Raw genomic sequence first — 26,658 nt, forward strand, 5'->3', positions numbered from 1 at the left:
TCAATGCTTATCTTCTCTCTGTTTCTTTTTTCTATTCTCGGACCATAGGAACCGTTTCAGGATCAAAAATGAAAAAAAAAAAGAAAAGAAAGGATAAAATTGCAAACAGTATCTGTCTTTTCCTGTTTTCAAACGGTTACTTTCGCGAATTTCAGAGCAGGATCTCCGACGAAGCAGCGAAAATTTTGCACTGGCTACTCTTCGCTCTTTTTTTCCGTCCCCTTGCAACGATCCTGACCCTCGTAAAAAAAACAGTTTCCTTGAACTCGAGGAACATAGTACTGCGTATTTCCTATCCTTCCTGTCCATTGTGTTTTAATATCTAAACGCGTACAAGTATACTTTTACAAAAAAAAAAAAAAGAAAAAAGAAAGAAAAAAACGAATGAAGAAAAATCTTTGTTTCGTCTCCTTGTAATCTACTCGTGAAACGTATGCTTTCACTTTTGCGTTAGCACACTCTTTTTCTTTTTAATATAATAGTAATATATTCTTATACCGTTCTCCTTAATAGTTTGTTTTGCTTTGTTTCTTGTTTAACGCGCTTACATTCAAATAGACTTTTATTTAGAAGTTATACAGTTAATAAAATTTGCGATTAATTAATCGGTCTCGCTGCTGCGTTTATCGTTCGCTTGTTTCCTCCCTTTCTCTCTCTCTCTCTCTCTCTCTTTTTCACACACACACACACACACACACACACACACACACACACACACACACACACACACACACACACACACATACACATTCTCTCTATCATTCTCGCTATCTCATTTATAATTATTACTTTACTTTTTTTAGCCTTTATTTATTTAAATTTACGCTTTTCTTTTCTTTTAGTTTGTGAGGAATTGTTCTGGTCGAGCGTGTTGCTGCTCGTTGATGATCACGATGCATCCGTCGCTCGCGCGCTCGCTTCGCCATCGCTTTTTCTCTCGAAACTCTTCGTTCCCCGTGTTTCCATAATTAGTAATACATTAAGAGTAATAATAACGATAATAGTAATAATGATTAATAATAATAGTAATAGTAATAATAATAGTAATAATCAAAAAGCAATTGAATTTTGTTGAGGGACGAAGGGAAGGAAATTTCGTATCTTTCTCTCTAGAAAAACGGAAGCGATATTTTTCACACATCACCGCGAACAAAAGGGACGTTTGATCGCGAAAAGAAAAAAAGAAATCCAAATGGAAAGCGATGCTAGCTGACGCGCGAGCGTTACAAAATGAAAAAGACGCGCGGCATATCCGCGTCTCGCCCGATTTTTCCTGTATCTTTCCAACAGTTCGGTTTATCTCCCTTAAACAATAAATGTTTCGTTTCGATTATTCTCGTTTTTTCTTCCTTTTTTTCTTTTAAATTATTTCTGTGACATCCATGAATGAAAATCGATCGATGATTGTAACTTTCTGTTCATCGTTGAGAAAAGCAAGAAAAAGAAAAGAAAAGAGACAAAAAAACAACACAACGGCATTTCTACTATTCCCATTCTATTTTAACGCTAATATGTAGGACAAAAAACTAACAGATTTCGGCATAATAACAAATCGTCGTTCATCGAGCCCCCCGAAACGAGTACCGAGAAAGATCATCATCGTTATTTGAAATTTTTCTTCTTCTTTTGCAATCCTGATTAAAAATTCTGATTAATCTCGAAACACTCTCGGGCGATTCGATGCGACGAAATATAACAGGTTGTCGGCTCTGACGACTATCGTTCCTGATTTCTCGTCGATCTCCTTCGCTTCACGATGAATTTAACAAAATAAGAAAACCTCGAAGACGTGTAAATTTCGGATCTCGCTGCTTACCTGTCGTTCGCTGAAAATAATCATATTGTAATTTCCAATCATTTGTAAAATTTCCATACAGTACATTTAACATATTGACTGCCATGCTGGTACTATTGAAAATTTAATTAGATTATTTATCCAGTTAAATAAATAAATTCTTTGTAATATGAATAATGGATTTCTACGAAATTTTTAGTGTCATCCACATATGGATCACCTGACAGTCAATGTGTTAATTCTTACGTAAATACAAATTTTATTTTATTGATTGCATCGAGTGAACTCAGGGTATATTATTATGAAGGTTTCTCTATTGATAGTCTGTCGTATCACCAGGTTCTTCGAGAGACGATTACAAGATCTTTGTAACAATGTATATTAACGCAGATATTACAATATCGATACAGAACGTTGGCGTACAAAATAGAGAAACGACGAGTTTCCAACGAGATCCATAAAGATAACTCTCGTGAAACAAAGGTGTAAAAAAGATCGTCGAGAAATTCGGAATTCCAGCTACTTCATACTATATACATCCAGAAGTGAGGGGATCCGACGAATAGCAACGATCGAGAATCGCGAAAAATAAAAAATGGAGCTCGCACGTTGCATTGAGCCGGACACCCTCGCCCCGACAGAGCTCGCGAACACAATAATTCTATTTCATAATTGTTTTATCATCACTATTTCACGTTTAACTATTTCCTATTGTGTATGAAAGGGGAGCTTTGGGAGAGGGAACGAGGGATGAATGTGTGGTGGATCGGGGGCTTGGTAGGAGGGACTCTGCTTGGATTTACTGTCTGCGATGTGTTCCTCTCACGCGATTAACATATTTCTCATTCAGCAACTGTACTGTGTATTTAATTCAATGATTTCGAACTTGTCCACGTCTCGTCCGAAACGAATGAAAGAAAGGAAACGGATCGAACAAAAACCGTAGAACAGTGATCCATCGATCGACCGATGCGAGATCGACGAGGGTATCATAAATTCAACCGATTGTTTCATTTTTCAAATATATATCCCTCGTCGATTTCGATCGAGCAAAAATTCCGTGCGCGTATCCAAACGTCAACGACACGATGCGAGAAAAAGTTGTCGAGATCTCGTCGTGTTGATTTACTCTATAATTTCAGAAGAAAGAAGATTCTCATAACTCATGTGTTTCATTCAAAAACAACCAAAAACAAAATAAAAAGAGGAAATATTTCGGCAACAGAAACGTGGCTCTCTAAACTCATTTCCATCATTTCAACTCTCTTCATCGCTCAGTTATTTCGCTATTATTATTATTATTATTATTATCATTATTATTATTTCATTTTTCTGTAAATTTATTTCTCTTGTCGCTGGTTAGATTCTCTGCGCTCTATCGTATAATATGCGTGTAATCGAGGTACGGTATATATTCTGCATGTAGCTCTGAAAAATTTGCGAGGTAGTCTTGTGTTGGACGCGCCGCGACGGCATTTCCTAATTGGTCGCCAGGCGTCGAGTGCGTTTCGGCGTCCATTCTTTAACGAACGCTGATAAGGGCCGGATATAATAGTTCTCGCCTTGTTTCATACGACTTGAGAAAGCGGTATAAAAAGGGGGGGAAAAAAAAAAGAATGAAACAACGCCGGTGAAACGATCGTGTTTCTGCGACGCCATGGGGGTTGTAACTCTCTCGACGCCGACGACGCTATTTCAGACTCGACCGTCACGGCGACGCCTTCAAAAAATCCCATGTCTCGTGTCTATTGTAACAACTATTGCACTTATGATTTGTATCAATGTCACGCTTCGCGGCACACGTGTCGAATGTACGAACGAGTACTCTGTGTTAAATTCATTCAACAGCGGCGTTGTTCTTTAAAAGCACACATATAAAAGAAAAATATTAGAAAATCAAGGAGAAAAAGATCGGAGAAAGACTCTTGGTTGCATGGATACTCCTCTTACCGTTGAACGTTTAAAAATCTTACTATTATATATAATATATATATATATAATGTTATTTTAATAATAGGTACCATTAAATGCCATCCGGTTTCTGTTAATTACTATTTACTATTATTTTCATCTCTTTCAAACTTAATCTACTTCATTACTCTTTAATCCTGTTCCTATTTCATTTTAATCTCCCTCCCTTTTTCTCGCTTAATTCTATTTATCTCTCTCTTCTTCCCTTCTGTGTGATACTCTAGCGTAAGAAAGAAAAAAAAAGAACAAAGAAAAAAAAAGATTGACAAAATATATATGATGTATTACGGTGTAGATATATATAATAATCTATATATATCGATAATATGTGTGTATATATATAATATAGCTTTTTTTTTCTATGGTAAATCTGGTTCATTAATAAACTCTTGAACACTTATTACATGCGGAGAGAATCGGTCTCTTTTTTTGCTTTTCTTCTTCCGTCGTTTCCTTCATCTATCCCGTTTTGTTATTTTCATTTTCTGCGGCTGTATCGTTTACGTATCCGGGCATATATGTATATTTATATAACTGTACATCGTATGTGTTCCCTCTGGGTTCTCTGTGTGTATATATATCTATCTTCATATAATATAAAACGTATGCAAGTGTGTGGGTGCTGACGGATTTTCATGTGGTAAATTAACGAAAAAGTTGACGCGGTATTTTATATGAAATGTACGATGTGCATTATAAAAAGAAAATTTTTGTTTTGTGTTTTTAGTAATATATCACTTGTTATGATGGTTCCGTTTACACGCACGGCCTCTTACCAATTTTCTATCGCGTTCACCGCTCTCACAATCATTGTTTCTCCCTTTCCCGTAATCATTTCCCTTCTCCTCCTTCTTTTCATTCTTTCTCGGCTCGTTTTCGTATCTCCTTGAGTTTTCAATGATACAGGGCAATTCCTCACGTTCACCTACTAATTTTAAAACCAAACACGCTAGCGGGTACTCTCCCTCCAGAAAAGAAACGAGAAACGCAGCTTCTTCTTCATTTTTTTCTTCTTTCTTTTTCCTCTTTTAGAGTCTCTTCTAAATCGAAAAAAAACACGGTTCCTTCTTCCTTCGTTTTTTGGAAAATTCGATTCTCGGCGAAAAATCTTTCATTTCCAAAATATTCGTTGTTCACGAGAATCAACCCACACGCAGAATTTCTTCTCCCCCCTCTTTGTAAGGGTGTTTTCTGGCCGAAAAGCAGACAATTTTGCATCTGGAGGGAAGCGGCCCGCTGTATAAATATATATATATTTGTCCTGCCTTACATGTCTATGTATTTTATCTCTATGCTTCGTGTACTTAATGATTATCCATATAGTATGTAGTAGTTAAACTTTAAATATTATCCACTAAAAACACCATAGATTTTTTTGTTTTTAATCCTTCGAAAGGTTCGAAAAAGTCTTTTTTTTAATACGCTCTGTATGCGTGTGAGCGTGAGGGTGAGTCCGAAAGAATTCGCGATTTCCAACAAGTTACAAAAAAAAACCATAAAAAGAGAAAAACAGAATTTATCGACTCTACGAAAGACCATAATAAGTAAAACAAATCAAAGAAATTTGGGGAAAAAAGAAGCTTAAAAAAAAATTAATAATAAGATAGCGATGAGGATGATGACGATGATGATAATAATAATGATACTAATAACAATAACAGCAACAATAATAATAATAAAACACAGAACAATATTAAAGATCACGAGGAAAAGAACTGAAACACTACGGTGTTTAATATTTGGTTGGCTGCATGGAAAATTTGATTGAATTATTAATTGGAACTAGATAAAAATTCATAACTCTATCGTTAAGAAAATTCGCGTTGCACCAAATCGTATTTTTATTTTATTTTTTAAAACGCGAGCTCACGATTTTCACCGTTGTAAATATACCGAATATCAGTTAGAATTATTATTATTTACGATTATTATTATTATTAATATTATTATTATTATACGCCATATCTTATTAATCCGTTCCCTCGTTATTCCTCCTCTTGCTCTCTCGTCCGTAGCCAAACCAATTTCCACTAATGATCATTTCCCATTCCATTCGATTTCACGTGTATTTTTTGTAATTTTTGAATAAAAAAAAATTTTTTTAAATATATACCGAGCCAGGACTGTATAGTGTATTTTAGAAGAAAAAAAAATTGAAATCCTTCCTGTGGTAGGCATCATCGGAACGAGTCCCCCGGACCAAGAAAAAAAGAACGAGTTTTCTTCACTTTTACGGAATTTTACACGGAATTCACCAAAATAGCAACAAAAAAAAATCATCAAAACACCGAAGACACAAAAATATATAGGCGGTAGTAGTAAATAGTAGTAATAGTAGTAGTGTAGTAATAATAGTAGTAGTAATAGTAGTAAAGTATTTGATAGTGGTGATTATATAGTAGAAGTGTTTTTTTTAAATAGTAGAATAGTAGCAATTAAAGTAAACTAAAGTAGACAAAAATGAATTAATTACGGTGAAATTATCGTAATCATGGGGTTTGCTATCGCCACCTCTCGTCCAACGATTCCAATATATCAATTTCTCAAAATTGATCACCGCACTTTTTTTTACCTCCTTCATCATTTCTCACGTTTCTTCTTGAATCATCCAATCAATGGTTTTGAAAATGCAAAATCGGTAGGTTCGAAGTGACGATGTTGAGGCAAGCCCCGCGGTAGCGCAAAAAATTAAAACAAAAAAAAATTATCATACCGTATAGCAAAATGCAAGCGCGGAGGTTGTCTCCGTCGGCAATGCGTAACCTCTATATATTTTATTTTTTATCCATCAAGAAAAAATAGTGTTTTCTTTTCAAGCACGTGTTAACTTCCAAGTAACAACATTTTTTTTTTTTCGCTTGTTTCTCATACGTATCTTATATAGTTTTCCTTTCATTTAAAAATCGTCGTCCTCTCTCAATCTTTAGCGTATGCTATCGTTTTTCTGATCGTGATCGTGATTTCATTTTTTAGATATCGGTTCACGAAAAAAACGGCCTTGTGCCGTTCTATTTCCATTTATTACGAGAGTTTACGATCAATCAGTAGTTCGTTATGCATGCAATCGTCGTTCGAAAATACGTGGATGTCTTGACTTCTTTTTTTCTTTTTCTTTTTCAAAATCACACTTTTCACGTTCACTCGTTCCTTCTGCACTTTATCCTTTGATCAATCCCACGTACCATCCTCGGCGTGCGTATAATAATGTACGTATTATATCCCTTTGTATATATATACACATATATAATGTATATAGTATGCGTGTGTGTGTTGGCGGTATGCGTAGTAGATACGTTTGCTTCCATATTTTGGGTTTTCATGGTATTTCGGTGATGAAGTAGCATTAGATATTTTCCATGGTAGCCCCAGCGTCGTGCTAAGGGTCGTACCGCGACTTTGTTTTCTTCTTCCTCGCATCTTTTTTTGTTTTTTAATTTTACTACAGTCCACTTTTCCCTATGATCTACATATAGAATATATAATGATATATGTATAAAACGAAAGCTATCCCCTTTCTTTGCTGTCGAACTGATGACGATGATTTGGCTCTGTTTTTTAACCCTTTTTCAGCCCGTTGAAAATTCCCAACAATTTTGTCATATTTCCAAACAAATCTGTTTTTATTCCGCGATCAGGGAAACTACGATGGACTGTCACGCGATGATCCTCTAATCGTGATTTTCGATGGTCCTCCACCAGGCCTGTTCTGCATCGAAAGGAATGCTTCGTGGTTCGTTTCCTTGTCGTGAAAAATATTTTGAAATTTCTTTTTTACCAATTCCCGTTTGTTACGATCGTTGCTCGTTTCTTTCAATCGATAATCATTGTCTGCTTTATTTTTTTTTTTCTTCTTTTTTTTGCCAGCTGCAAAAGATTGAAATTCTCGATCGTGAACATTTGATTTTTCCTCGATCGACCAGACACTCTGTGCAGTATAATCCCTTTTCCGGATCCTGTAGCGAAAGATGCACAACACTCGTGTTCGTGTCTATTGTTTCTTTCTTTTCCAATTTCCTTAACGATGTGGCCTGTTTACCAGTTCGATGATGCGATCTGTGTTCTTTCATTTACGATGCACAATCGGTTGTTTTTCTACAAGTTAACATCTAACGAAGAGCATAGAGCTTCGAACCAAAAGAGTTTTTCTTAAAATTTCAATTTTCACACGATACCAGAAAACAGTCGTTAGAATTTCATTAAAAAAAAATTTTTTTTTCAATGATCTCCGGCGCGTGCTAATGATATCGCTAAGTACCTACGCAAGAATGATAGTCCTTTCGCGACTTGTTTAATTAATGTGGTCCCGTGGTCATCTGACTTTGTGCAACATTATTTATTCGTTTGAACATATAGCATCGACGCCGGAACGAATTTACCGAAAAACCACGAATATACATTATCGAAAACTCTTTTGGCTCGGCCGCTCCGCGCATCCGAATACGTATTATACACAAAGTATTATTATATGCGTAAAATTGTATATGTACAACGTGCGTATCGAGCTTTTGCTGCGAATGTTGGCCTGACCCTATAAACAAAACAAAAATGGTAAGTGTCTGTTGGTATGAATACATCCGGCGATATAGAATCAATCGGTAAATCAATTCGTTTAAATCGTTCACGACCTCGCTAGATTTCATCGATTCGGTTCTGTCGTCTACTGTGATGTCTCTCTCGAGAGAAAGAGAGTGTATCGTGTGTGTGCGTGTATGTGTACGTAATGTATAATAACAGAGAATAATTAATATGAAAAATGTCTAATGATATAAACTGTATCAGCGTAGGGTTAACAGAACGAACATGGCAATCGTGCGAAACAAACGTGTAAACCGAACAGGAAAAACGAAGAACGTGCATAAACATTTCTATAATCAATGAAGATAAAAAACGGAAATATAGTTATAAATGGATCGCGCCAACAAAATGAAGAAAAAAAAACTGAACCTTCTTTTTTTTCTCACATGATTCGCGAACAATACTTATCCCCTAACGGACACATTATCATTAAGTGATATATAATGTTCAAATTCTCAAACGATTTCCACCTGATAAAATAATTCAATGATAAAAGGAAAACGCGTATAACTATATGTATATACATATATACGAAAAAACTATTATCTATTCGCCCCTGAAGGCAGCCCGTTCTTAAATCATCTCCTCCCGTCTTCTGTTTTTCTATTTCTCCGCTTGCGTCGTCTTAATTATTCCGCTAATATATTAAGAAAACACGGTAAATATAACTGATGAGGTAGCGAATGAACGAAAAAACAAACTCCCTTCTCAACGTCGTTCTACCATGTTAATGAATTTTTCTTTTTTTCCATTCTCGTCAAAAACGTGCCTCTTCTCTGCGTCTCGTGTTCATTTCTTCGATCAGCCGAACTCCCGGAAACGGCTATTTTGGGTTTTAGTATTATATTACTCATCTCGTACTCGATTCGCGACGATCGTTCATCATCGATCTCCTCTTCGAACGTTAACTTTTGTCCAAGATCGTCGTGCGACTTCGCAGGAGAAAGAGCATTATTTATTTTATTAACGACGACACACGAATGATACACAATTTTATGATGGTTTTCCATTTTGTCTATTATGTTTTTTTTCTCTTTTTTAACGTGTCGCGTGGATATATTTCAAACGATTTATGAGAAAGTACATTTTCTGAGTCGCCGTCTCGCTTCGCTGGCAGTGTGAACACAGCCTTTAAGCGATAGAACATTATACGTATATCGTATTATTGCTGATCACAGAACGTTCTTAAACGAGAAACAGATAGTTTTCGTTGATCTGCTGACCATACGTGTTTAACATCCTAATTAAGTTGTCACGACTCTGATACAGAAACCACTTGATGTATACACTGATTAATCGAATTCAATCCTCGATTATTCGTATTGGTTCCGTGACGATCATATTCCCTCTAGCAGATTGACTTTCTCGCGCGTAACATACACATATTTCTACGTATGATGTTTATGGGCAGTTTTAAGATTCTATGGCGAAGTACGAGACGAGAACGACGATGCTGGAAACGTTTAGTTTACGTGTTTTTATCCATACGCGACACGATCAACTATTTTTCTTCTTTGTTCACGTTGAATTATTTTCTCCCTCTCTCTCTCTCTCTCTCTCTCTGTATGTATGTGTATATATGAGATTTTTCTGTAACAACATTTTCATCTTGAAGAAACAAAATAAAAAATAAACTTCATTCGCTCTTATCACGCATACGCGACAAACGGTTATTCAAGGATTGCGTCGTCTTTCTAATCCGGTATACGTCGATTAAATCTGTTTCGTTAATAAGTTTAAGCTTTACATATAATATATATCTATGTACAACAAGTGTATAGCGTATATATGTGTGTTCTTTACTATATGCATAATACAAGGTTTTCATATCTCGGGGTTTTTAGGGAATTCGGGGAGTGTAAATGCAGTGTAGAGAATAAGTTACATACCCGCGCGGTTTTCTCATAATGCCCATTATTGGCAACAATAGGATAATAATAGATAATATATTAAGACTTCTTGAAGAATTAAAAAAGAAAAAAAGAAGAAAAAAAATAGAACAGTAGAAAAAGAAAAAGATGAAAGAAACATAACGTATCTTTCTCTCTATCTCTCTCTCTCTCTCTTTCTCAAATACTATAGCATTTCTAAAAACTCTAATTAGATCACTCTACAATTCTCTGTAATTTACCTCTTATCATCCTATCTCTCAGCCGCTCTCTCACTCATCCTTACCGTTTTTCAATTACGTACCACGCCTAAAGCTTACCCGATATATATTATCTGTTTAGCGATATCACTTGAATCTGTCATATTAACAACAATGCCCAACTGTATAGAATAAGGCCCTCGTTTACCGCCGCGTATTCGTTTACAGAACCGTTTCTTCCTCGTGATCCGGAATCAAATAATGGATTCGATTTCGCGTTTCCGTTTCGTCAAAGGGGACACGTTAAATCCGTCGTCTCGTTTAACGAGCAAACGCTAGAAAGGAAAACGTTCGATATCGATCGATGCCAGTCGATCGATCGGGAATAGACAAAAAAGGAGGTAAGGTTTGCTCGCGAACGAGACGTCGTCGAACGCGTCCCGATCAACGAGAACATCATTTACATCTGCTCACCATGGCGGTCTTAAAAATTCACACGATCCTACTAAAAGATCCAACTGCCACTTAAAGATTTCGTCTATCTCGAAATACTAATACTAAAGCCCAAAATAATTTGACCACTCTTTCGTTTGTTGCTTATGTTTTCGGCTGGTTCTATCATCATATACGCGTACGATCTTTCATCTTCACCGTGAACGATAATAATAGTAATCGTAGCTCGTATCTGTTGCACGCACGACGATTAATATTCATTTCGTTTCCGATAAATCCCTTATCACTATATTACTATTCATTTATCACTATTATTATTATTATTATTATTATTATTATTATATTATTACTATTATTATATTATTATTAAAGAAATATGAAGTGCTGTTAATCTGACGAGTGTGTTTCGCAACGATGGAGCAGAAGAACGATATATTTCATCCTCTACCCGCAAAGTTGCTTTTTTCGTATTGTAATCCATCCCGTTTATTTATTGTAAAACCCTGCGCGGAATTGTCCACGTATCAAATATATATATATATCTATGTTTATAGATATACGCTTATAGTATTATAGGATCGTGTAGATCGATAATGAAATCGAACCGATCGCTAGTGATTGCCGCGATCGTTGCGTATTGGTTTTCCGTTATGCGTGATAACTGGCTGACATCGGTGTGAATCACCCTGATGATATTTCATAGTTTTCGTCGGTAAATGATGTATTAATGTGCAACGAAGACAGTCGAGCAGCGTCCACTATGAGAATGATATATTCTTGCTGCTGTTTGCAATAGATCGTTCCTCGAGTAATTAGAGTACGGCGGTGCTGGTGCGATGATTTATCATTGTTAGACATCGACGATGGTAAAGCTATTGATGAAAAGTAAAACTGGAAGGATTGAGCTGTGATTCCTGATTTTTCTCCCTTTTTTTTTTTCTTTTTTTTTGAAGATCGACTGAAGATCACAAGACGACATGATCAAATATTCCAGTGAACTTTTTCTTTTCTTTTTTTTAAGAAAATTCCTCTTCGTATTTTTCGAGAGTATATTTTGCGCGAGTGTGTTTTTATTTATTCTTCAAGATTTATGTTCGCATCGAGCGGATATGCTGATACCTTTAACTATGGTAGATCGAACTGTAAGAGAGATGTTCATATAGTCTACCTAGAACGTGTACGGAAAATGGAAGATTCTGCTTTGGTCTTTGGCCACCTCGTCGTGAGATGACGAATTTCGTCTTCTTTTTCGTAGGCATACTTTTTTTTCTTTAGTCTTCATCGAAAGTCTGTTAGCGAATCGCGTAGCTGTTACGCGTTAGACGCGTTTTCCTTTCTACATTCGCTGCTTTTGGGGATTTTTCGCTTTCTATCTAACGCTTGATAGTTTTACGTCCTTCGTCCATTGTCCATCGTTTCTCCTGTGAATTTTTCCGCGAAATTACAAAAGTATGTTTCGTTGTGTGTTAGCAGTCGATTAGAAGGTGATAATTGATCGAGCTTGATAAAAGTTATCAGAGATACATCGACGACACATTGGACGTTCCGTATAAAAAGAATCATTTTTGTTCGTTATTTTTCATTTTATATAATTTACGCACGTTTCTTCTTTTTTTTTTCTTTTTTTTACTTTTTTGTTAATTTCTTCATCGACGGAGATTGATTTGAATCCGAATGCTTGATAAGATCTTTCGAATATTTTTTGTTCGTTTCCTCTATATTCGTGTCCCGCTGGATAATATGGAAAATCCTTAAACTTAAGCGACGAGCTTATCCTTTAAATTTCCTCAAATTCTAACCACGATTTTTTTTTTCTCACGGTAAAATATTCTAGAATACTAACATTTAGATTTAGCGATAAATCGATTTTGTACATTTGTTTGTTGGTATTCCTTACCAGTAGATTAAGTTACTCCTCGCCTCTTAATTCACGCGCATTAATAATTTATAACGTTAAAAATCTTCATTTCTCTTCTTTTTAAGTTATCATTATATTAATAATTTCTATTCAATCTTCATCTTTCATTTCTCTTCATATTTTTTTTTGCCTTTTTTTCTTTTTTAAAGATTTTCATTTTTTGTTACTTTGTTTGATTTGTACATTCTCCCGAGCGTGCGAGCGGGTTTTTGTCTCTCTCTCTCTCTCCCCAAAATCATCTTTTCTTCTTTCCCTTCATGGCGTTCGAAGTGCTGAGGAATCGGCCGAAAAAGTAACTTTCACCTTCTTTTCTGTCAGCTTCCTGAGTTTCTTTACCGCGTTCAGTCTGATCAAATTCTGTTACGATTCTGTTGTTCTCCCGTTGTTTAGTTTGTTCCCGTGTTGAATTTCTCGTTGTTCCTTCTTTTATTTTTTTTTTATTTTTGATAGAGTACAAGAACTATGGAGCGAGCGACGAAGTTCGAAAGGTGTTTTCCGAGCATCTTGTTTTCCTCTGTGCGTGCTTATGGTGTTTCTACATTACTGAGTCTTTAAGTATCTCATTTTCTTATCTTCTTCGTCTTCGTCTCCTACGTTTCTCTTGGAAATTTCGTTTCGAAAGTTTGCGCAACGAAAAAATGAATCAAAGATTGATGAACGAGCGAAAGGTGTAAACATTCACGTGCGGGGCATATTACGAGTTACGAACTTTTTTTTTCCTTTTCGTTTTATTACAAAAAAGAGATATTCCAAAAAGGGGGGGGGGGGGGTGGTGGTTTTCGTTGTTGGTTCAGGTATCCTTTTTTTTGTGTGTTTGCTTCCAACAACAACGAAATTCGGTGAAAAGAGCGATTTTATCTCTGTACTCGCGTCGTGCTTCTCTCTGCGTTTTGTACTTCTTCCGTTTTCTACGGTGTTTCCGTGTGCGATTGATCGTTGAAATTTTGATTAGTTTTTTGGCCGAAAAACATCAAAGAAACAATTGACTTCTGATGCATCCGGTGTGCATCGTTTCAGGAGAAAGGAGCATCAGGTGATTCTCGAGGTAGCGTAAATGATCTTCTGGATAGTAAAGTGAATTATTTTTTGTTCGATAAACGAGATATGCATGTTTTATACTCTATTATTATTTCTATGGAACGGTGTCTTCAGTGTGTCCTGTTGAATGTGTGTTTGCATTTTCTTTGAAATATTTTGTTCCTTGGCACTTTCATCGTTTTTCTTTGCTTTCTTTTATTTATTTTTCTTTCTTCCTTTTTTTCTTTTCTTACAAAATGTTATTCACTTTTGTTTCATTAAATATTTACGCTTGATAAATAAGCACGGAAGCGAAGGCCTGGCGGGCGAGGAAGGCTTTCCAGGAAGCGACAACCACGAGAAAAATCGCGTCGCATAAAACTGCGAGCCCGATCGCGTTTGTCGCTCGCCGTCGAAGCGACGTGCCCTCGCCGAACTGACCTGGCGCCACCGTTTTCTCCAAATATATTAAATATATTATACAATTTATCCGACTAAAAAATCTCCTTTATTTTCCCCCCTGACGAGAGCGACAAACGCGCACAGCGCAAAAAGCTGCGCGCCGTTTGCTCTCATTTTTAAATCTTTCATCATCATCCTCTTTCTTTCTCTCTCTCTCTCTCTCTTTCATTACTCTTCATATTACTTCTTTCTCTCTCACGCGCTTTTTTATTTTTTTTTTCTTCTTTTATTTTAAGTTAATTAATCTCTCACGAAAAACACTTCGCCTCGCTTCTTCTCTTCTCATCCACCTTTCTCTTATATCTCTTATATCTCTATTTAAAAAATGTCCTTGCCTCCTCGCGCCTCGCTTTTTTTTCCTCTTTATTTAATATCGTTAAAATTCATTAAGTTATTAAAAACATCTAACAAAAAAATTGAAAAAGAAAGATTCACTTAGATCTCCCCAACAATGTATCAAAAATAAACTTATTACTCTTAGATTCATTTTCTCTCTTTCGTCTTTTCATTGTTCTCTCCTCGCGTATTTTTCTTTCTAAATTCCGTTCTTCTTCCTTTCTTTTCTGTGTTCGGTCAATTTCACGTTGGAAACGTGAAACTCTTACCGTTTCCATTCCTTTTTTTTTCCCCCTCTGTTCTTGTCTTTCCGGCACTCCTCCTCGAGATGCAGCGAGAAAGAAAAAAAGAAAACGGAACACCGTCGCATCGACGGCTTCCGTTTGTCTCTTTAGTTTCCTCTGCATACCTTCACCGCCGATTTTTCTTTCTTCCGTAACCCACAAAACAGATGAGATGATATTCGTGCGCACACTCCAGCAGCTCTTCTCGTTACACGTTTTTTTTTTTTCGCTCTTCATCCCGACAAACAAAAATTCTAACACGCCGTATATATCTCTTCCACCTGGTTCTACTACGCGTTTCCACTCGCAAAACTGGATCATGCTTTCCTATCCGCATTAAAACTCGTGTATTTTTGTACTAAACGCATACCGAATACCGTAAGGTGAAATATCGACGGGTCGACGACACGCTCCTTCCGCGGAACCGAAAACGTTCGTCGTCGACGTCGTCGTTGAAACGCGAACCCCGATATCAGGATTCAACGTATTAGTACTAGAGTTGAGCATCGATGACGTGCCACGATCATTCTGAGCTATTGATTTAACAGTCTAGAATACACCGGAAGTTCTGTGGATATTACTGAGAAGCTTAATTAGATGAATATTTCGAGAGCGTATCTCGTGGCACATGATCGTGCGTCTCGTCAGTCCGTTAATTTTTCATTCTTTTTTTTTTGGTCACATTTATATAGATTTTATCGAACAGAGATTAGTCCGTTCGATCAAGTATGTTTCAACTCCAAGTCCTATACGATTAATCGTGCATATAAACCTTCCACCACTTTTGTCCCAAAGTTTTCCACTTTTCCTCATCTTCACTCTTTTCTTTATAAAAAAAAAAAGAAAACCAAAAATTTCTCTTACGCGATCGATCTTTCCGTTTCGTCTGGAAAACACTTCCCGCCCGTACGTTGCACGTGCGAACCATTCCCCGCACGAATATCAATCACGAATATTCTGTCGAAGATAAACGTATTCTCATGATTACGTTCACCTTTCGTTTCGCCAATGCCAAATGAATATGTTAAATTCGAATTTCATCCAAAAGGAGACATATAAATTTTAGAAATGGCATTCGAAAAACGTCAATGCCCAATTTTCTGAATCGTCTCGATCGAAAGATCGTCAACAGAATTATCGTGATCGATGCGCGCCTTTGGTGCCAGAGTCGTGACATCGCTGCGAGTTTCTACGAACAAGTTCGTAACGCGCTCCAACATTCGCTATCCTAACGTTTCAACACTACATTCTACGATTAAAACAAAGAGGCGGGAGGAAAAAAACAAAATTACAAAATTTACAAAGATCGTCGATAGACGTCGATGATAGGTTTCGTAAAAAAAAAAAAAAAAGGAAGAAAGAAATCGCGTAGAACCGTCGTTCCGAGGAACTCGCTGGCGACTATCACGCTCGCATCACGAGGCGAAGAACGACGAATGCATGGTAAAAGTATATTTACGATGCCTTCGCGTTGAAATTCACTTTTCCCTCCAGCGCTTTACCGTATAATCTCTCTCGCGTTCTTTCCCTCGATAAGCCTAAAATTCTACCTTGTCTGGCGTTTTCTGTTATCTTTTTTTTTTCCTTGCCGTTAATAATATGCCTAATCGGTAATTAATTACTTATCAATTAATAGTATTATTCAACACACGCACACTCACACACTTATTACATCCATGGTAAAGTAAAAATCCCTGAAAAAGTTTTGTGGCTTTTGCATTCTTCTCGTCTCCTCGTTTTACCTCTCTCTCTCTTTCTCTCATTTAAAATTCTCCTCTCCTTTTATCTTCTGCTGTCACCACGTTTTCTTTTCTTTTTTTTTTTCTCCTTTTGTTGCCCGCGATTTCTCTCGCTTGCATCCCCGTATATGTACCAACGGTCGCTTTTTCATTCTCTCTGGAACATCCTTCTCGTAGCACGAAACAGCGCCCGTTTCCTGTTACATCTCTGCACTCTAAAACGTCTTTTTTAATTTATACTCGATCACTTCCAGCAAAAGTGACTCAACACCATTGATGTTTCTGCCGGTCTCCGTTCATCCTGTTCCTTCCCGTCGTTGATAACCACTCGTCGATACCCCGCGGACCGCGTACATAGTATATTGACCGCGTGTCCGTGACCCCTCTCAACTCTTCTTGGCTCTTGCAAGGAACTTGAGGCGAGTAGAGCGTACCACGACATGTGTGTGTCACGCATTTCACTTCACACTAATACGAAAAAACTCATAATCGCTTCTTTGGTATTACACGGCGCGAGAGGGGTGACGGTGGGTGCGGGATGGACGAGGGACGTTTTGGCTGGAAAAACTCTTGCCTTGGTTTTACGTCCACCGCAGAACGTGTCACGTTTCGTTCACCATTTTCAATAATTAAGTCTCGTTAATTAATGTCTCTCTGCGTTGTGATATATAAAAAGAAAAAACTGTACCAAGAGTAGTTTTCTTTTCAGTTATAAAAAAAAAAAAAAAGAAACAAAACCGCCTATCTGTAATAGGGTACTTAGTAGAAGTAAATAGTAGTTAATAGCAGTAGTAGTAATAGTAGTAATAGTAGTAGTAATAGTAGTAGTAGTAACATGTATAACCTAATTGTGTAATCGTTACTTAACTTCTCTGTATATTATTATAACTTTAATATTAGGTAGACTTCTTTTTTTTTAGATTAGTTGGTTTTATCCTTTTTCTCATTTCACTTTTCTTTATCATATTAAATCTTTAACCGTAATGAATGAGGTAATAAGGTTGTGTATGCTTATTTGTTTCTTAATCATCGTATCCTATTTCATCGACGAGGTGGTTGCCGTTAACGAGTTCGTTCGAGTGTCACTCGTCGCTTCGACCCAAGAAAAATTCACAAGCGACCCTCGCAACGAAACGACGCACGCAAAGGAGGTGAGAAATCGATCTGTATCGTTCCGAAGAAGAATCGAATTCTAATTGAGAAGAATCGAAAAGATCGGAAACGGTCGAGAATCCTCTTTTGTCTCACCTCGTCTCGCGTGACGCGTTTTCGTTAAATAACGTGCACTTCCATCTAATTTCGCGCGGTACTGCATGCTTATAATCCTTTTTTCTGAAATCACGGGTCGAATCACGATCGATGGTGTTCAATTGACAATGATGAATTTTCAAACGCTCCGCTACAAAAAACTATCTAAAAAAGAAAAAAAACCGCTACATTTTCTAAGTTCTCGAAAATCCATGAAAAATACTTTTAACTACGTACACGAATTAAAAAGAAAAAGAAAGAAAACAAAAGAGAAGAGCAAAACACGCACCATCGACCATACTCCCCCTTTTACCATTTTTTCTCTTTTGATTAAACGAAAATAAATCTGAAAAACATTACTATGGACTCCTATTTTACGTTCAATGTTTGCTCGATGGAAAGCTTTCGTGTATATCCTTCGTGCTCTCTACGAAGGATACAATGTTCCGCGAGAAGGAGGTTGCACGTAGCTTCTTAACGAGAGAATGTCAAAGCGACGAGGCCCACCCCGGCGAATAAAACGGATTCTTTGAGGTGTTGGTCGGCGTCGGGTAAATTTCAGTGACGTTACTGATTTTGCGGTTGTTGCTGGCTGGATGGCGAAGAGCTCGATTGTTGAGATGAGTGTTGTTGCGTTGTTGCGCCTCCCTGTTGAGACGTGGTACTTCCGTCTCTTCGGCTACGAGAACCACCTTCTTGGCTGCTACCACGACCAGCGCGAGAACCAGCACCACCTGCTCCAGGTGCACCAGACTGCAGTACCATAGAGCGAATTCTTCTCTGTGCCGACTGAACACAACGAACGATAAAACAATTAAAATTACCATTTGAATGTTGTGACAAACGAATTGTGGAAACAACATAATATTAGCCAAGAAACGTGAAATGGAAGGATATGACGATACCTGTACAGAAAAGAAGGGACCAATTATATGGACGGTGGCCTCTTCGTCGGCGGAAGGAGATGTAGATTGTTGCTCCGATAGCTTTATGACACTTCCAGTAACACGCTGCAACTCTCTAACGTTTTGTCCGCCTTTACCAATGATTCGGCCAACTTGAGCACTTGGTACGAGAATCTCAATTGTCAATCGCACATCCTCTGTACCAGCAACAAAACCTTCTTCGCGCATTTTCTCAAAGATCAAGTACTGTGCCTAGAAACAGAAACAACCAATCTTGTAACGCAGCTATCAATTTATAATAAACATTTTTATACATAAAATAAAATTTTGTCGAAGGTAGTAACGGGACCAATTATGTGCACACAGATAAGTGTGCCATTGGTACGGGTAACCCTTCGTTTTAATCTTCCTGCTCTTTCAAGACGATGCTTTTGAAAAACCGCATCTTCCCAAACTCGAGCAGGCTGTTGAAATAGTTGACATTCGTGCACTAATGATTCGATAAAAACCACCGAGTATTAGTTTGTCCGAGCTTGGAGATTTGAACGCTGGATCTTGCCGTTTGAAAGTCGGCGTTCAACTTACCTGGCCACGAGGTGGTTTAGACTTACAAGTGAATTTACGATGTCACGTTAAATTCGCGCTTGACATTCTATTATATTAAGAATTTTTCTTTTATATAAATTTTCAAATGATCATATCGACACACGTTAAATTTCGGAGGATCACCCCTAATTCAAGAAAGATATATTTAATTTTATAAATGTTCGAGTTCTAAAATCAGTATTTTCAACGTGCTGCCCGCATATCGATAATCAAGCATTTAAACAGCCAATTCTGGTGCATGACGATCATTAAAAAAAACTAGTTAAGCAACGAGGTTTACCTTGATGCATATAAAACTTACCTTCCACTGAGATTCTGGCGATCCAACGATAGTCACTTTCCTTTCAGCTTGCTGATCCGCTGGTTTGTCCTGTTCGATCGGCGCGATTTTAACACTCGCACCGGAAAATCTGATGATGTTCCTGATGTGAGAACCCTTGGTTCCGATAATGGCACCTACGCTGCTGTTAGGAATGTAAAGGAAGGCAGTTTCTTGGGTATCTGTTGCCGGGACACCTTGTTGTGGCGGCAAACTAGCTTGATAGGGATACGGGGCTGGTCCTGATCCGTACAAACCAGGACCACGTGAACTGTATCCCATACCAGCGGTGGACATCATAGCCATTGGGTGCAATCCAGGGAACATCATACTCTGAGGCTGTAATTCAAACGTCAACACGTTTTATCACTTATGATATTTATACAGTTTATTAAAGAGACAGATTGAAGAGAGTGCCATCCAAGGTGAACAACTTTCTATATCTATAACAGGCACGCATTAAAGAAATCGATGATGATAAAATAGACATAACTAGAGTAAAAATTTATATGCAGTTAAAACTATGCAAAATATGTGCAAATCGTGTATTATGCGCGACGGAATGATAAAGAATGTTTAAAATATGTAAAATATGCAGCAATAGCTTTAGGCAGCCTTCAAGAGAAAATGTTATATAAAAATGTATATTTGCATAAGTACCCATAATTTTGATGCGATATATATATATATCGCATGATTTCGATATTTTTAAGCAAGTGAAAAGAATTGAGGCTATTCAAAGAACTCTGTGAATCACCATTCGCCGCATGGAGTCAGTTTCAATTTGTAAGTTAATTTATTTTGTACGTAAGACTTACAGCCATCGCCTGCAAATCGTTCTCGTAGCTTTGGCGTAACTTGCTGGAGATCATGGATTCAGCTTTGCTCATGTTCTCGATGGTGCCCTTGACTGTGATGATGCGTTCGAGATTAAAGCTATTGATATCGTTGATGCTGCTCACAGTGATCTTTGTGTCTGTGTCCTGCATGATTCTCTTGATCGTGGTACCCCCTTTTCCGATTATTCGGCCAATCAGGTTGTTGTGTGCGAGGATCTTCAGTGTAATCTCGCTGTTGTTAAGAGAACAATATATTGCATTTACATTAGACATCATATTTGTGTAGAAATAATCAAATATCAACCGAAATTTTTCTATCCTTACCCTTTATTTATACTGTTAGCCTCCTGCTGCATGACCTCCAGGATCTTCTTGCAGGCATTTGTACAATTCTCTGGGTTACCATAGATGGTGATGGCTTTTTCTAAGGAACCAACATTGTCCTTTCGGTGAACATCGACTCGCGCCCGCGTCATTTGAGTGATCTGGCGTATGGTCGATCCCTGACGACCGATTATGGCTCCGACCATGTCCGATTGTACAAGAATACGAAGCGGGAAATCTGTTTGACGTCCGGAACCCGAGACCCCGGAATAAGTAACGCCGCTGCGTTGGCTGCGGCCTCTTCGTCGGCTCTCCACCGTAGACATTTCCACTTTTAGCGGGTTACCCTCGTATTCGTGGCCATTAAACTGGTTCACAGCCCTACAAATGACGAAAATACTCGTCACTTATCGAAGATTCATAGATTTCATTGGAATTTAATTAAAGATCCTCGTCAACCGTTTGCGCTATGGCGAATCTCTAAATGTGAAATTCCAATTTTCTAGGAAATTAGAACTAGTCGAAGATAATTTATGATATTCTATTTCAATATCCGAGCAAGGAACAGCTAATTCCGACTGCTAAAGAAATTGTAAGGCAAGAGGTTAAAGAACGCATGAACTACTTCCTGCGGAGTAACGTACTGAAAATACATCGTACACTTCACCTCGATGCCGAAAATATTCTTTCAATCTGTGATATTTAGTTCACTTGACGGCTACAATTATCCTCTATGTATCACGTACGGAATAAAAGATTAAAGCAAGACCTCTTTATGAAGTATATTCGACGTTTCCACCGCGAAAGTTATAGTAAATGGATCAAACGAACGATTTATAGCCTATCTTTAGGAAACATTTTTCTTCTTTCTTTCTGTCTTTTTACTTACTGCTGTGCTTGTTCTTGCGTCTCATAGCTAACGAGGACGGTTTGTGTGTTAGGATCGCGCGAGGACAATTTCTCAACGGACTGCACCTGACCGCAATTCGAGAATAATATTTCGATGTCCTCTAATCTGGCGTGAGCTGGAAAATTGCTTACGAGGACCTTAGATCCAGCACCGCTGTAACAAAAAATAGAAATCTCAAATTAGTTATACGTACGGCGTTGACAAGGCTCAAAATGTACGGTAGTCGTTCGTTAATTAAGAACGCCTCGTATTCATACTCCTCACTCTCACGTTTATAGATAATCAATGAATGTATAACTGTGTCACGTTAAGATTTTGAATGTTAGATGACCGCAAAAAGTCAAATACAATTCGATGACACGAAAGTACCGTAAAATGGCAATTTATGCTAAAGTGTTAAGCAATCAATGAAATTAATTAATTCTTTGCGGACAATCGACGAGTATATGTGTCCAAACTTAATTGTCATAGTAATTTATCATTCTCCAGCTATAGTGGAGACAGTAAGAGATTTATAATATTTGCTTTGAAAAATGAAATTATTACTTCTTTTATTTTAAATTAGTAACACTCTGTGCCAGCTTAAAACTGCTCCGTCCTGAAAGGGTTAATTGCTCTATCATTCTAAAACAAAGGCGCCGTATTGAAAAATTACCATTTCATTTCTATGTTTTGCAAAAGTATGGAAAAGAATAAACAGCAATTGAAAAAGATAAATAACAATTAACTCGGGCGGAATATTAACGTGAGCTACCATAATGCATCCCAGTCTCGATGATGTTTTCGCTCGAACAACATAAGGAAAGAGATCCCACATGTGCGGATGCCCTTGTTGACATTTTCTCTTTCTTTCTTTCGTTCGTTCAACATCTCACAGTCAAATTTATCCTCTCTGTCGTGGAGGGGACAACTCGACATGAAAGGCATTCGCGGATCAAAAACAAACTCCACCGATCCCTCCTCCATCTAAATACCAAATGTGCCGGCAATCTGCTTCCTTTTTTTTTCCAAATACAATTTACCGTAAAATCATCGCTTGCCTCTCGTGAAACAGAGACAACAGAATAATTCCACGAGGATCGTGGATATTTTTCAATTGAAACGTGCGACTCCGTTGCGCTGGGTGCAGCGCGAAATCAAACGAACCCACGACCCTGTACGACGCAACATGAATGAAAGCAAATGGCAAGTAAGAAGAGGACGCGGAACCCAAAGAAGAAAAAGGAGGGTGAAGAGCGGCTGAGACTCTCACTTTCGTACGTATCGATTTTTCAGCTCACCGACCCACTCAGCGCCAGGGCTTTCGACTAACCTTGAAGAAAACGTACCCGACCGACCTAGTTTGTGCTCGTCCAATTATTACAGGCGGTTTGAAGACGCGGATAACGAGCCTCCGCGTAGAAATATACAACAATTGATAGCTCTTCAACATCCATACCGTTGAGATTGAACGAGTTAACAAAGTGCGCTCGAACTGATTGCATAAATTAATTTGCAATGCGTGGAACCAAAAAAGGGTAACCTTAATAATAGATATCAACCGTATCGGTTTACGAAGATAATTAATCGTGCAATAATATAATTACATTTATTGTCCACTTATAAGGATTTATTATCATCGTTCTGAGATAAGGTTAATCGCAAACTGCGTTTCTGTCTTCTTACATATCAATTACGAATTGATCTTGCCTTCAGGAATTATCATGCTCCCTATTTTGAAAAATAATATGATAATCGCTTTCTCGAAACGAAGCGCATAGAAGAATTCGGTGTAAAATCTTGCACGACGTATCGTATCACGCGTGTGTAGTTGGAACAAAAGGGGAATACCAGACACGTGACGGAACTAATTTCAACCCCGTCCCGAATAAACCTTAGCCAAACAATTACCATGGAGCAACAACGCGTTCCTGCGGTGGCAGTTTTCTCTATCGAGGCTCCGAGGCTCGTCGAAGCGGACTCTCTTCGACGTGCACGTACTCGACGCCTACAGAGAGGCACACGTTCAACGTAGAAAAGTCGATGTTACGTCTCTGTTCGTACATAGAGAAAGGCTGGTGTGCACGCGTGTATATCGGGTACAGTTTTACGGGGTTCCAGTGAGTATCAGAGGTGGTGTGTAGTAGGGGAAGGGCGAAGGGTGAAATAGAGAGAGAGTAAGATAGATAGAGGAGGCGGAGGAAGGTAAAGGCCTTTGTTTCGTGTGCTTTTGGGGATTTTCGGCGGCACCCAGTGGTGTGAGGTGTATGCAGGAGTGCGCAAGGGAAGGTTGGATATCGCCGGTTTCGTCTGGCTCGCGATCCGTCTCCTCCACCGGCACAAAATCCCCACCCATGCTTACTCTTCGCCAACGAACGAGCTAGCCCACCATCATCCCTCTCAACCCTTTTTGCGCCTCTTTCCCTCGGTACACCCTTCCTGACCACCGGACTGCCCTGTCTCTTCTACACACCCCCGTTCGTCCTGCACACCCGCCGACGCATCACCCTCCTCGGATCTTGCACGCACGTGTAACTCGCGATTTCGTTCGTTCACCTTTAACGAAAGGCGGTATTTTCGTACAACCACGGGACCGAGGGAGAAAGGAAGAGCACAGGAAGAGCCGAACGATAGAGAGAAAGGCTCTTTCCTAAGTCCGCATACCGACAGGGATGGACGCGCGACGACCGCAGACCACGGGTCACCCCCGTGGAAGAGCTTTTGATCTCGCTTAAGACACCTCCTTTTTTTTTCGGACTCTCTTTTTCTTCTTCTACCTTGCTTCTTCTTTCGATCTCCTTTTTTTTCTCGTTTAACAAGCCAATGGACTTGGACAACCACTTCTGGAAGTGGATGATCATTGTAGGAGTAGGGTAGCGGGGAAGGGTGGTCGACGAAAAGTTCGAGGGTCGTAATGCGGTGCAGTTAATTGTGAAGGGAATTGGGACTCGTTACGCGTCGCTGCTCGCGTAAAAATGGAACACATTTGCGCGCCGGATAATTAGTGTGGCGCGTGTGCCGATTTTTCTCCTCTTTTCTTTCTTTTTTTTTTTTTTCGGAGATGCGCCGGGAATTACGGCCGCGTGATCATCCCACGCGAGTTTTATTGCCCCATTACACGGTATTTATGGGTTTTTCTGAATTACGTTTATCGGATGTACTAATGTTTCTCGACTGTCCCAATTCCCAATCATCGATTTATGATAATCAAAAAGCTATAATTCAAAGAGGACGTCTAAAATTACGATACAAAACGAACAAAATAAATGATAATAAATAATAACTCGGGCCGTGAAAATAAATATTTAAAAAACAGAAACGCGAGGTATGGCACTGGTTAGAATGTAGACGGCCCTGGCCGGAGGAGCGTCGACGTCGTTGACTGAGCCGGCGGGGCGCACGGCGCCAAAATCGATTTTGAAAAGGGAAAGTGGCATGTACGTGCCAGCAGCGTGGCTTTACATATATAGTATGCGCACGATTTGCGACAAAAACGTGTAGGAGGTAAAACTGCGGCCACGCCGAATAAAGGTTGCAGCGCCGCGTTGCGTATGCACACAGACAGACGCGTGCAACGCGACACGCGTACACGCATACAGGACGCGGCGAACATTCACGTACACCGCCGCCAGGCTCTGGGTTGATGCCTCTTTTTCCTGGCCACGAGTACCTCTTTCCCATTCATATGTGAGCGTTAGGAGGGAACTTCGTCTCGATTCGGTGTAACGTGTACCTGGTGCACGGGTGCGTGGCACGTGTACCCACCTTCTCTTGCGTGTGCATACCGTGCACGTGTATGGGATATGTTTGCTACTGTGAATGGCGCCACATGATGACGATTTCTCAGAATTTTTCACGGTGCTTAACACAATGATCGTCTGTTTAAAAATAGCCGTATTTAGTAGAAAACTCGATAATATGGATTACGGTGGTCATCGGTGACCAGTACGAAACTGTTGACACGATCTAGATCAATGAGGCATCTTGTGTGTTCTACGTTATCTATCCAATGCAATGATAATGGATCGTGTGTGTCTTGTAGAGGAAGTAACATTATCAGTCAAAAAAGAGATAAGATCGTAAGAAAGGAGAAATAACGTTAGACTGATATTGGTTTATAGTTTATAGACTTTCTTCGTGGGCATTAAAGGTAGTAATTTTCTCTTGTAGCAATCTAATTAAATACAAACGTAATACTACCCTTCTTTAATATCCCTACAATCTGCAATATTGTTGCTTGGTACGAAGTCGAGCATCGATTTCAAGAGACACATGCGAATATGGCACGCAACGAGCGCATTGTACGTCGATAAAAAATTCGTATTCAATCACCGATATCTAAGGAAGTCGTTGCGATAGCGATTTTCAATTGCATTTTTTAATTGCCGCAATTAGTTCAGGGAGCAATGTACTCGAGCGATGTTACAAGTTCTAAGTTCTGTCTATTGTCAATGGATGCGATTCATATTTATGTCTCGATGCATGCAACCAAGTTATATGCAAAGTGAGCGTATATTAAATATTTAAAGCTCGCTCCGTATGAAGAGTTAATAATTAATTGAGGAACAAAAAAAGAACAACAAATTTTTGTTTTGAATAGGAATTTGAACTGGAACCTTTTCGTCTGCAAAACGACTGCTCTATCAATGCAACTATTCAGATAGTAAACAGACTCTTTTTTCCCCTTTTCCAATATTCGAAAATAGCTTTCGTCCATCAGGAAAAATTGAACGATGACGCGAGCATTTCGATAATAGCTATCATCGTCTAGCCGTTTACGTTTATAGGAAAACATTCTACAACAAGAATGTCTGTAAAAAAAAATAAAAACCGATACGCTTCAGCTTGCGGAATAAACAGTGCAGCTGCATTTTTAGGTGGATCGGTAC

The 26,658-nt window shown here is 38.6% G+C and overlaps 1 protein-coding gene across 3 annotated transcripts in view; it reads right to left on the reverse strand.

The window, feature by feature from the left end:
* Positions 1–71: 71 nt before the first annotated feature.
* Imp (IGF-II mRNA-binding protein) overlaps positions 72–26,658 on the reverse strand; it is an 83,283-nt gene continuing 56,696 nt past the window's right edge. For all 3 annotated transcript variants that reach the window (XM_034327411.2, XM_034327412.2, XM_034327414.2), the window contains 6 exons: positions 21,770–21,943; positions 20,881–21,261; positions 20,536–20,788; positions 19,700–20,056; positions 18,793–19,044; positions 72–18,676 (listed from right to left, as the gene is read on the reverse strand). In XM_034327411.2, coding sequence (XP_034183302.1) covers positions 18,455–18,676; positions 18,793–19,044; positions 19,700–20,056; positions 20,536–20,788; positions 20,881–21,261; positions 21,770–21,943 — 1,639 coding nt within the window. In that variant the 3' untranslated portion in view covers positions 72–18,454. The remainder of the gene's footprint in view (positions 18,677–18,792; positions 19,045–19,699; positions 20,057–20,535; positions 20,789–20,880; positions 21,262–21,769; positions 21,944–26,658) is intronic.

This window comes from Osmia lignaria, chromosome 14 (genome assembly GCF_051020975.1).
Source record: "Osmia lignaria lignaria isolate PbOS001 chromosome 14, iyOsmLign1, whole genome shotgun sequence".
Classification (NCBI taxonomy): Eukaryota; Metazoa; Arthropoda; class Insecta; order Hymenoptera; family Megachilidae; genus Osmia; species Osmia lignaria.